At 32.4% G+C, this 12,417-nt stretch overlaps 1 protein-coding gene across 1 annotated transcript in view; it reads left to right on the top strand.

Moving 5' to 3' along the window:
• The window catches only part of LOC128993078 (zinc finger protein 418-like), a 71,224-nt gene extending 62,942 nt beyond the window's left edge, over positions 1-8,282 (top strand). The window contains exons 7-8 of the mRNA XM_054416836.1: positions 235-336; positions 7,127-8,282. Coding sequence (XP_054272811.1) covers positions 235-336; positions 7,127-8,122 — 1,098 coding nt within the window. The 3' untranslated portion in view covers positions 8,123-8,282. The remainder of the gene's footprint in view (positions 1-234; positions 337-7,126) is intronic.
• Positions 8,283-12,417: the final 4,135 nt, after the last annotated feature.

Genomic DNA, 12,417 nt, shown 5'->3' with positions numbered 1-12,417 from the left:
GGGTTAAAACACAGTCCATTTTTATTGTCCCAATATTTCTTATTCAAAAATGATAATGCAAAACAAAAATTGGGGTTCTCTCATTGCCTCACCCTGTAGTATTCTATGTTCATCCTTTGTAATTATAATTTTCCTGACGGAAAACATGTTAAAACTAAATATTAACTAAAATTGTACAAAGGATACTCTGAACTCTTAGGTTATCAGTCTGAAGGTCAGTTTTGTATGTTTCAGATTCAAATTAAAGAAGGAAAGTGCACAGCTCAGTTGAATGGTGTTCTTTGTGAGTGTGTTCAGTGTAAAAGTGACTTTGGAACGTTTGTCATGCCAAATACTGTAAAAGATAATGGAGGTTCCCTAAAAGAATATTTTAAATGTGCTCTCTGTGACCGCAGATACATAGACAAAAGGCATTTGAGAAAACATCATCGAACTACACATGCTAATACCAATAAGTACCAGTGTACAACTTGTGCCAAATCATTTTGCAATTACACTGCATTGAAGTCTCATATTTCACACATACATTTGGGATGTTCAAAAAAAGAGATTTGTAAGATATGTAACAAAGGTTTGGTTTCAAAAGGTTCGCTCAAGAACCATATTCGTAATGTGCATTATCAATTGAACAAAAATCTCTCTTTTACATGTAAACTTTGTAATAAGTCATTTGCTGAGAAAAAAAATCTTACACGACATACTTATCAGGTACATGTGGATACAAAGGAATACCAATGTGCAGAATGTAACAGTGATTTTGTGTGTAAAGAGAGTTTAGTGCGGCACATAAAAAAAACACCATTTGCCTCAGGAGAAATATAAATGTGCAAATTGTGGTAGAATCTTTACTGTTAAAGATACTTTGTTGGAACATCTTAGAAACGATCACTTAGGTACGGTTCACAGCTGTGAAATATGTGGGAAAATGTTCAAAACAAAAAAAACATTAATATTACATTTCTTGACACATTCTGATGATAAACCGTACATTTGTCACACCTGTGGCAAAGCATTTAAAAGGGAAAATAATTTACAGCAGCATGAGCATACTCATGCAGATAACAGACCTCATGAGTGCAGCATTTGTGGAAAGACGTTCAAACTAAGAACCCATGTCAAACAACACATGGCTGTCCATGGAATCACCAGGAATCACAAGTGTGTTGTCTGTGAGAAGACTTTTGCTAGAAAAACCCAACTGAACACTCATATTTCAACTCATTGATTATAATGTAACATCCCCGACTGAAGCTGTTCTCTTAAATAATCTTAATTTTACTAGTGTTTATGAATAAAGCTATTTTTGATTTAAAACAATACTTTTTTTCTTAATAATGAGTGACATAATTTTTTGAATTCTCGCGTAATTCCAAGGTATAATAATAATTTAAGGGTGTAAAAATGAGTAATCAAAATAAAGATTCATCCTAAAACTAACAAGGTGTGAGTTATCACATATTTATTAAGTACTTGCAGTGTACCCGTCCTTCGTATGGGGTTGGCATATAAGTATAAAATGCTTATTAGAGTTATGGAAAAGGACACGGTTTAGGAAAATTTGTTGTCTTTTAATTTATAGGGTATCCTATAGTCTAGCACACATCTACCATAGGCATACACTGTGGATGCGATACTCCCTGGTGTGGATTAACATCCGCACGAGTGAGTAATACGACTATCCGCTGTACTATCCTGAAAACTATACCAATTTGTATATACCAAGGCTAAAATGTGGTTCGGATTCCACTATAAGCTGTAGGTCTCTTAGTTACCATTAGCTGTATGGGCTATTAGTTAACAGCTGTGTCTAAGTAATAAGTCGGCCTTAGTCACTAACAAGACTACAAGATCGCGCCACTCATCCTACACTCATCCCCATTCATACTTGGCTTAAAATACCTACTTTGTATGGTCGCCATTTCATTAAAAAGTATAAAAAAGTACCATATCCCTAATGTTTTACCACTGCAACTAAACCATAGAAAAAAGTAAAGTTCTCATTGTGTACCACAATTTTTTTGTTGTTAGTTGGTTCAGATTAGCTGTTGTCATAAATGAAAAAAAAAATAGTAGTGCTGCACCCTGTTGGTAAGTCTAACCTTTTAATGCTATTTAATATCGTCAAGCCAACTTGTGCAGTTGAAACAGCTGACAAAATTCTTGAATTCCTTTAAATATGAATACTCATAAGAATACTCTCACTGTGTTAATAATAACTAGTGTACATGTTGCTCGAATTCGAGCAATTGCAAAGTATTACAGGAGTTATTTCAAAACGAATAACGGTCATATTTACAATGAGTTTAAAAGAGCCAACTCAAAGATTACCGGTGTGTAACTCAGACTATGTTTATCTTCGTTATTGATAAACCTAAAGAATTCCAGCCGGTTTTCTCCTTCTGTAAATGCCTCGCTATACATGCAACACAGGTCATTGATAGAGGGCCAATTGAGAACAAAAAGTCGTTTTGGGGTAGTGTTAGGGCGCATTTATAACCTAATAGTTGAGATTGTCCAGGGTCAGGTGCTGACTGTGGATGAGTTAAACCTATTACGCGCCACTGTTCTGTAGCTGAGGTCGTTATTACGATTACGCCTCCTGTCTATGTTTCGTTGTCGTCGCATCGGAGGCATTTAAAAGAATAAACAACAAATAAACAAATTATAGCTACACAAAACAATGATAAACGCACAATTTTAAGTTACAATCATGCTAACACGATCCGTCATAGCGACACAAAACATCGATAAATACACAAATTTAAGATACAACCATACTACACGATCCGTCTTGGGGTTATGTTTACACAAACTCAAATAGTAAATAAATGTACTCAATGCGTTTCATTGAATTGAAAAAATAAATAACAGCAATTAAATTATACAGCTGATCAAAATGTAAACAATTATGTTCTCCATAAGGATAACATGGGACATTTCAAAGCCACTGTGGCAGAGCCCAAGGGACGCTTTCAAAAATGTAAGGTCAGTTTGCAAATCTACGCGACACGCTCTTTCCAATGAGACATCAACGGTTAAAATCGGTTAAGAAATGGCGTAGGAGTTCAACCGACAAAGTTTCATGTAGCGTATTAATTATATAGATTTTATGGTATTTTAATCGGGGTTAAAACACAGCTGTCAAATAATTGTTGCAATATTTCTCATCTACTTTATATAATTCAGTTTTTAAAAATCTTTGTACAACTAAATCTAGAGTTTTACTTGACCGATTTTATTTATTAATGGGTTGTTGGATAGCTCAATTCGTGTAGATTTGCAAATAATTATGAAAGTTTGTTTTTGTTATGATTTATGGTGTAAAATAAAAAAAAACATTTTTTCCATGAGAAATGCATTGAAAACGGTGTTTTTCACACTTTTTATTTGGGTGCGACTTTTGGCTGCATTTTTTGAGTATTTACCAAGAAGTGCATAGTATCAATTTGCAGGAATTTATTCACTATCAGAATATCATCCTCCACTTTGGTTGATTATCTCACCATTTAAAAGTTACTAGTGTCCCTGTTGCTCGAATTCGAGCAATTTCTAAGTATTAGAGGCGTTATTTTAAAAGGATAAAAGGAATAACGTTCATAATTTCTGATGACTTTATAAAGATTCGACCCAAAGATTATGGAAATATTCAAGATGTACATAACAGAATATATCAATTTATCCAGACTCTCTCGCTTTTTTCCATTGTAATACTATGTAATAGTATTTACGCCAACCCGAATTCAAATAGTAAATATTTCATTGTTTGTAGCAAACTGTAAAATTAGCAAACTTATTGACTGTTTAAAATTAACATATGTTCTTCTTCTCACTTTTAATTTCTGACAACAGCTGGAGTTGCATAACAATATTTGTTCCCCATGTTAATCTTATGGAGAAATACGAAACTTTAAAGGGCTCCAGGGCCTTACCCTTTAATTATTTCTCTAAAAAGAAAGTTTCCTGCACAACTTCACGTTACGCTCTTTCCAATGACACCAAAAACATGTCAATCGGTTCAGCAGTTTAGGAGGAGTAATTGTCACAAAAAACATGCTTGCGTATTAAATAAGTATAGATTTGCAAAAAAGCTAAGCAACCTCTGAATTTGTAGTAATGAGAAAATACTGAGTTCGGGATATTTTGGTTATACTTTGAACAACTAAATCTAGACTTCTACCGGACCGATTTTGTTAATTAATGGGCCATTGGAAAGCCTTATTTATGTAGATTTTCAAATAATTATGAAAGTGTGATTTTATTAAATATTTGTGGCAAAAAGTAAAAATAACAATAATACGTTAAAAACTGCTTTTTTTAAGTTTCTGTTTTCAGGTTTCTATTTGTAGCCAGCTTTTGGCTGCCTTTATTAAGTATTTTCAAGAAATGCATAGTAGTTATTTGCAGTATATTTTATTCTCTTTCAGAATATCACATCCACTTTGGTCGATTTCCCCTCCATTTAAAAGTTATTCGCAATAAGCTAAGTGATCTCCAAATTTATAATAGTGAGAAAATACTAAATTAGATACCTATATTTTTGTTAAACTTTGTACAACTAAATTTAGACTTCTATCAGACTGATTTTGTTACTTAATGGGTCGTTAGAAAGCTTAATTCGTATAGATTTGCAAATAATTATGAAAGTTTGATTTTATTACATATTTGAGGTGAACAAAATTAAAATAATCAATAATTCATTTAAAACGCTTTTTACCAAGTATATATTTCCAAGCTTATATTTGTAGGCAACTTTGGGCTGCCTTTATTGAGTACATGATCATTTCAAGGAATACATAATACAGTGGAACCTCGATAAGAAGACCCTCGATAACAAGTCACCCTTGATAACAAGTGTCATTTTTTAAAATCCCCTTGAATTTATTTTACCCCAAATCACATGTTATTGCAAACCTCAATAAGGAGTCAACCTTGATAACAAGTCTCATTTAATAATCTCCTTGAGAGTCTTCTTATCAAGGTTCTACTGTAGTAATTTGTAGGAAATTTTACTCTCTATCAGAATATCACATTGGTTGATTTCCTCACCATTTCAAAGTTATTTTCAAAAACGTTAAGCAACCTCCCAATTTATAGTGGTGAGTAAATACTGAATTAAAGATGTTGTTGTTAAAATTTGTAAAATTAAATCTACAGTTCTATTGAACTTTCTTTATTAATTAATAGGTCATTGGAAAGCCTATTTTGTGTAGATTTTCAAATAATTATGAAAGTTTGATTTTTTTAAAGATTAACTAGGTGAAACCCGTGAAAGTCGACAGTTTCTTTTGTGGTTGCAAGCAAGATCGTTTGACTATAAATCGATGATAAATAACTCCATTTTTTGAACAATTTGGGTTGTTCGTGATTTAGCAGTGTGCTTTAGGTACGTCCGATCTTAATAATCAATCATTCAAATGGAAGCTGGTATTTCACTGAAGGTTCTTAGGTCAAAACAAATAGATCAATGTAATAATAATTGAGTAAGTATATCTAAAACTAAATTCTATATCCAAGATATAATCAAATTTATATATTCTGGATGAGCGATACAATATCTTTAACATAACTGATTACAACTATCAATATCTCAAGTGAAAGCCTTTGAAGTATTTTAAGACTAAGGTATACAAAATAACTTAAATAAAAATAGAGTTTTGTATCATTGGTTGCAGATAAGTACTAAAACGATTATAATTATTGTTGATTTTGTGATTCAGCACTCAGCAGAGTGCTTTGGGTAGGATTATTAAAATCAGAATATTAATAATCAATAACTCAAATGAAAGCTGTCATTTCACTACAGATTTTTAGACCAAAACATATAGGGTAATGTAATTAGAACAAACTGCTGTAATACATCTTTAATTAAAGTAAAAAATAAAAAAAAATTTATATTTTTTTGTCACGTAATACATGAGATAAATTAATGACGATGCTTGATGACAAATATATGTTTGCATAGCTTTATTTTAAGACCAAAATTATGAAAATATGGTGGGTAGAAGAGCCAAACAAACTCGAAAAAACCAAATTTAACTCCCATAAGAAATGCACTGGGACGCGTTTTGTGCATAACTTGAAAACTACGTCAAAATGAATGCTGATGCTTGATGGCAAATCTGTGGTACGTCCATACCTTTAGTTTAAGGCCAAAATTATGGAAATCGGTCGGGTAGGAGAGATTACCCGACTCAAAAAGAAAAACCAATAATTTTTGTAGACGGCAAATTACTGCATGCAATACCAGATTATGCAATACCAGCATGCATAATCTAACCATACGAAACATGTGTAAATAATTTAACAGCTTATTGTTATATTGTTATTTAATTGATTTTTCTTTAATGTTATTGTTAACAATTTGCATTTGTGTTTAAAGTGTGTTCCTTATGTTAAGTGTGTGATTCTAATGTTATGTGCTTAATCTGTACCATTAATATTAGTGAGTAGAGTGGTGAATGGATTTCATAACCATTATTTTTATTAGAGACCGTTGTATTTAACCACAACAGTACTTATATAAAGCCCAAAGTACCCATAAAATTTTGAGAAAACTACAAGTCATAAACCATAAACCTATAAAACCATAAGCCTATAAACCATATACTTAAATCGTTTGTCACGACGAGAAACCTTGCGCAAAACTATCCATTATTTCATTAATTGCCCTATAAGGTCGTTATTGCTTTCCAAAAAGGGAACTTTCCATACACCTCATGTTAAAAATAAATCAGCTGTACTTATTTTTATGTTATTCTTTCAATTTATTACCTTCTTAAAATCAGGTGTGATTATTAAACACCTGACCCGGCACATCCACTAAACATTTCTCTCGTGACTCTCTAGTAAAATGCCACTGGCATTGAAAAAAATAAAAACCAATCAAAAGTTTAATTAATACTTATGAAGTCAAACGGGGTGAAGCCCGTTGGTAACAGCTAGTTTAACAGTAAAAGAAAATTCATTCTCTCATCGCCTCACACTGTAGTATTCTACAACCTTCATAATTAAATAATTATCTTGACTGAAAAGAAAACAAATTAACACAAAATATTTACTAAAATTGTACAAAGGAAGGTAAAAACGGTAAGATTATCAGTCTGAAGATCAGTTTTGTGTGCTTCAGATTCAAATTAAAGAAGGAAACTGCACAGCTCAGTTGAATGGTGTTCTTTGTGAGTGTATTCAGTGTAAAAGTGACTTTGGAACGTTTGTCATGCCAAATACTGTAAAAGATAATGGGGGTTCCCTAAAAGAATATTTTAAATGTGCTCTCTGTGACCGCAGGTACATAGACAAAAGGCATTTGAGAAAACATCATCGAACTACACATGCTAATACCAATAAGTACCAGTGTACAACTTGTGCCAAATCATTTTGCAATTACACTGCATTGCAGTCTCATATTTCTCACATACATTTGGGATGTTTAAAAAAAGAGATTTGTAAGATATGTAACAAAGGTTTGGTTTCAAAAAGTTCGCTCAAGAACCATATTCGTAATGTGCATTATCAATTGAACAAAAATCTCTCTTTTACATGTAAACTTTGTAATAAGTCATTTGCTGAGAAAAAAAATCTTACACGACATACTTATCAGGTACATGTGGATACAAAGGAATACCAATGTGCAGAATGTAACAGTGATTTTGTGTGTAAAGAGAGTTTAGTGCGGCACATAAAAAAACACCATTTGCCTCAGGAGAAATATAAATGTGCAAATTGTGGTAGAATCTTTACTGTTAAAGATACTTTGTTGGAACATTTAAAAAACGATCACTTATGTACGGTTCACAGCTGTGAAATATGTGGGAAAATGTTCAAAACAAAACAAACATTAATATTACATTTCTTGACACATTCTGATGATAAACCGTACATTTGTCATACTTGTGGCAAAGCATTTAAAAGAGAGGGTAATTTACAGCAGCATGAGTATACACACAGAGATAACAGACCTCATGAGTGCAACATTTGTGGAAAGACATTCAAACTAAGAACCCATGTCAAACAACACATGGCTGTCCATGGAATCACCAGGAATCACAAGTGTGTTGTCTGTGAGAAGACTTTTGCCAGGAAAACTCAACTGAACACTCATATGTCAACTCATGGATTGTAATGTAACATCCACTTCCATAGCTTTTTTCTAAAATAATATATTTTTTTGTGTTTATGAATCTTACTAATATTATAAATGTGAATGTTTGTGTGTTTGTTTGTTTGTTTGTTTGAAGTTCAATCACGCATTAACTACTGGACGGATTGGGTTGAAATTTGGCATGATGATAGCTCACATTCCCAATGAACATATAGGCATATTCTTATCTCAAAACCTTTTTCGGGATCCGCCCCAGTGGCTCTGTAGTTCCCCATGTTAACCTGATGAGTATTTATATTTAAAGTGGATTAAAGAATTTAGTCAGCTGTTTCAACAAAAAAAGTTGGTTCTATGATAGGGAAAAGCATTAAAAAGTTATAAGGTTTACCAACAGGGTGCAGCACTATATTTGTTTGCATTTATGAAAACAGATTATTTGAAGTGGCAAAAAAAATGTGATAAGCAATGAGAACTAACTGTCAAAGTACGATTGTTATAGTTATGTTTATGTTTTTAATTTCATGAAAAATTTGCGATATTTTGCGAATTTTTGATAATTATTTTTTTGATGGTTACTTTTATTGCAAGATTTGGGTTTACGCAGATCTACCCTTACTTTTTTGTTAAAGTCGTTCCACTGTGATGGCTTAACAATTACAGTGGAGGCAAACACATCTTTACTTGAAATGCACAATCAGCAGACAGAAACCACAGCTGAGCTGAGCTTTTTTAAAATATTTGTTTGACCTGATCAATAATTTATGTATTTTAGGTGTTTATGAGTTCTCATTTAAATTAAGTCAATATACACATTGGGTTTTTAAAGTTTTTTTTTTTTATTTTGTGTTATAAATTTGAATTTTACCAAGTTCTGTTCGTTTTCTATGAATTCACTTCCTGCTAAAGAATCAAAAAGTTTTCACGGAGAAAATTACAAAACAATAGTTATAATACCCCAGCTCCAGCAAACCAGAAGACAAATCAAATTACCATGTGCCTCACTGAATCGATTTTCACTCAAATATCTCCTTTAAAATATTAGATTTACCCCTCATTGTACGTCAACTCTTATGCATCTCGTAATACGCAAACTCCTCCTAGACGCCTAAAGCAATAGTTTTCAAATTTTGCATGGTGTTAAAGACCCTATCGGTGAGTGCCAACATCTATATGACGTTAAAAAAATCTCTTAGGAATCCGCCCCACGGGCCCTCAAAGTTTCAATGTAATCCTTATGGAAGCAGTATTTGACACATAAACAAAGGCATAAGATCAGCTGGTAGATTTTGAATGACGTAGATCAAGAAATAGCTGATAGCATTACTACACGGATATTAGAACAGAAACGGTATAGATCATAAATAATATAATCAAATGACGACACTAACCTGAATCGCATACTAATAGTCTCAACATCCTGTTTGGAGGTTAATTGAAAGTTCCATTTTAAATAATATAACAAACATGTTCGCTTTGAGCCCATCCAACTAAATTAACAGTTGAAGTTGTGTTTGAAGGCTTGTTCTAGGCTTACTTGGGGAAACCTTATGTAATATTTTTATTAACCCATATATTAGCGATGAATTGGTTTGTGAATTAGTATATTTCTTATAGGAGTTAAATTTGGTTTTTCTTTTCCGAGATCGTTTGGCTCTTCTACCCGACCGATTTTCATGATTGAGGTATTAAATTGAAGCACGCACAGATTTCCCATCAAGCATCAGCTAATTTTTTAATGTCCAAGACATAGCCTTTGTTTATATGAAAGAGCTCCTTATTATATTGGATTAAGGCTTTACAACAGTCTACCCTCAAATTTCAAAGAAATTAACAGTATTTCAAAATTTAAAAATGATTTCAAACAATACCTTGTACAAAAAAATTATTTTAAGATTTCCGATTATTTAAATGATAAGTAAATATATTTCAGTTTAAGCTACAGTAGAACCTCTTTAATCCGAACCCCTGTAATCCGAACGTCCACTAATCCGAACGCCTCATTGCTGTACTCTATACACTGTACAGTAGCTCTTTATTGTAAACTGTATTTATTGATATACGCACCGTAATTATTTTAATTCTAATGTACAGTACTTTTTATTCCCTATGTTTACTACTGTATTAAATAAACACTGTATTTTACTTTATAAAGCATTTTACACTTTTACCTAGCTATTGTTATGTAAAAACAACAATATGTTCTGTAATCCGAACTATTCAATAGTCCGAACTACCCCCGGTCCCAATTAGTTCGGATTAAAGAGGTTCTACTGTATGTGGATTTTAGTTTTGTTATGTAACTTAGTGTTTAAGATCTGTGACAATATCACCTGTTTCACTAGCTAACGCTGGATCTGTGAAATGTTTTTGTGATAATAAAGTAATATTTCATTTCATTTCATTTCATTCCCTTTAGTATTCTATGTTCAACCTTTGTAATTATAACTTTGTTATTATCCTCACTGAAAACACATTAAAACTTAATATTAACTAAAATTGTACAAAGGATACTCTAAACTCTTAGCTTATCAGTCTGAAGGTCAGTGTTGTATGTTTCAGATTCAAATTAAAGAAGGAAAGTGCACAGCTCAGTTGAATGGTGTTCTGTGTGAGTGTGTTCAGTGTAAAAGTGACTTTGGAACGTTTGTCATGCCAAATAGTGTAAAAGATAATAGAGGTTCCCTAAAAGAATATTTTAAATGTGCTCTCTGTGACCGCAGATACATAGATAAAAGGCATTTGAGAAGACATCATCAAACTACACATACTAATATCAATAAGTACCAGTGTACAACTTCTGCCAAATCATTTTGCAGTTACTCTGCATTGAAGTCTCATATATCACGCATACATTTGGGATGTTTAAAAAAAGAGATTTGTAAAATATGTAACAAAGGTTTTACTCAGACTTCGGTGCTCAACAGGCATATTCGTGAAACATTATCAATTGAAGAAAAATCTCTCTTTTACATGTAAACTTTGTAATAGGTCATTTGCTCGGAAAATGAATCTAACACGACATACTTCTCTAATGCATGTGGATACAAAGGAATACCAATGTGCAGAATGTAACAGTGATTTTGTGTGTAAAGAGAGTTTAGCGAAGCACATCAAAAAACACCATTTGCCTCAGGAGAAATATAAATGTGCAAATTGTGGTAGAATGTTTACTGTTAAAGATACTTTGTTGGAACATCTTAGAAATGATCACTTAGGTACAGTTCACAGCTGCGAAATATGTGGTAAAATGCTCAAAACAAAACAAACATTAAGATTCCATTCCTTGACACATTCTGATGATAAACCGTACATTTGTAACACTTGCGGCAAAGCATTTAAAAGGGAAAATAATTTACAGCAGCATGAGCATACACATGCAGATAGCAGACCTCATGAGTGCAACATTTGTGGAAAGACATTCAAACTAAGAACACATGTCAAACAACACATGGCTGTTCATGGAATCGCCAGGAATCACAAGTGTGTTGTCTGTGAGAAGACTTTTGCTAGCAAAACCCAACTGAACACTCATCTGTCAACTCATTGATTGTAATGCAACATCCCTTACATCAACAGTTTTCTTAGATAATCTTAATTTTACTATTGTTTATGAATAAATTAATGTTTTATTTAAAACTAGATTTTCCTAAATATGAATGACATCATAATTTTTTTCATTTTATAATTTCAAAGTATTAAGTTTGCAACTGATATTAGTTGCCTGCTTTTTTCATTTCTTGATTTTCATCATTTAAGGTGGGTTTTATGGCAAGATGGTTTACCAGGATCAACCCTTACCTCTTTGTCAAAGTCGGCTGAACTGCTGAACAGTAACTGAGGAGGCAACACATCTTTACTTGAAATATTCAATGAACGAGAACCTAGTAAACATCAGACAGAACTAATTCTTACATTCTACTTATTTCCTTTTTGATCAACTTATTTCTGTCACATTTATTCAGCTACATTGTACAATGTTGTGTTTCACTTTGAAAGAGTTTGTGTTTTACATTAATATCATATAAATATTCAGTATTAATTAGGTTACATTCATCTTGCCAACTTATTGTAACCAATTCATTCAAGGTTGTTAAAATTAATAATCAAAATAAAGTATTATCTTAACACTAACACAAGGTGTGAGTTAGATCACAGAGTTATTAAATGTGAACCTTTACTTAATTTTCTTGAATGAAGAAGATTTATCAACAGAAGCACAATTCTTTTAAAAGGTTTCCACAACAAGAGCACAGTGTTAGTGGCTATGTTGAATGAACCATGTTTACTGTAACTGCATATATTGACTAAGGTTGAAA

This window comes from Macrosteles quadrilineatus, unplaced genomic scaffold (genome assembly GCF_028750875.1).
Source record: "Macrosteles quadrilineatus isolate MER2022 unplaced genomic scaffold, UCM_ALF_1.0 Scaffold_4__1_contigs__length_99947679, whole genome shotgun sequence".
Lineage (NCBI taxonomy): Eukaryota > Metazoa > Arthropoda > Insecta > Hemiptera > Cicadellidae > Macrosteles > Macrosteles quadrilineatus.
This window is presented reverse-complemented; position numbering and strand designations above follow the sequence as displayed.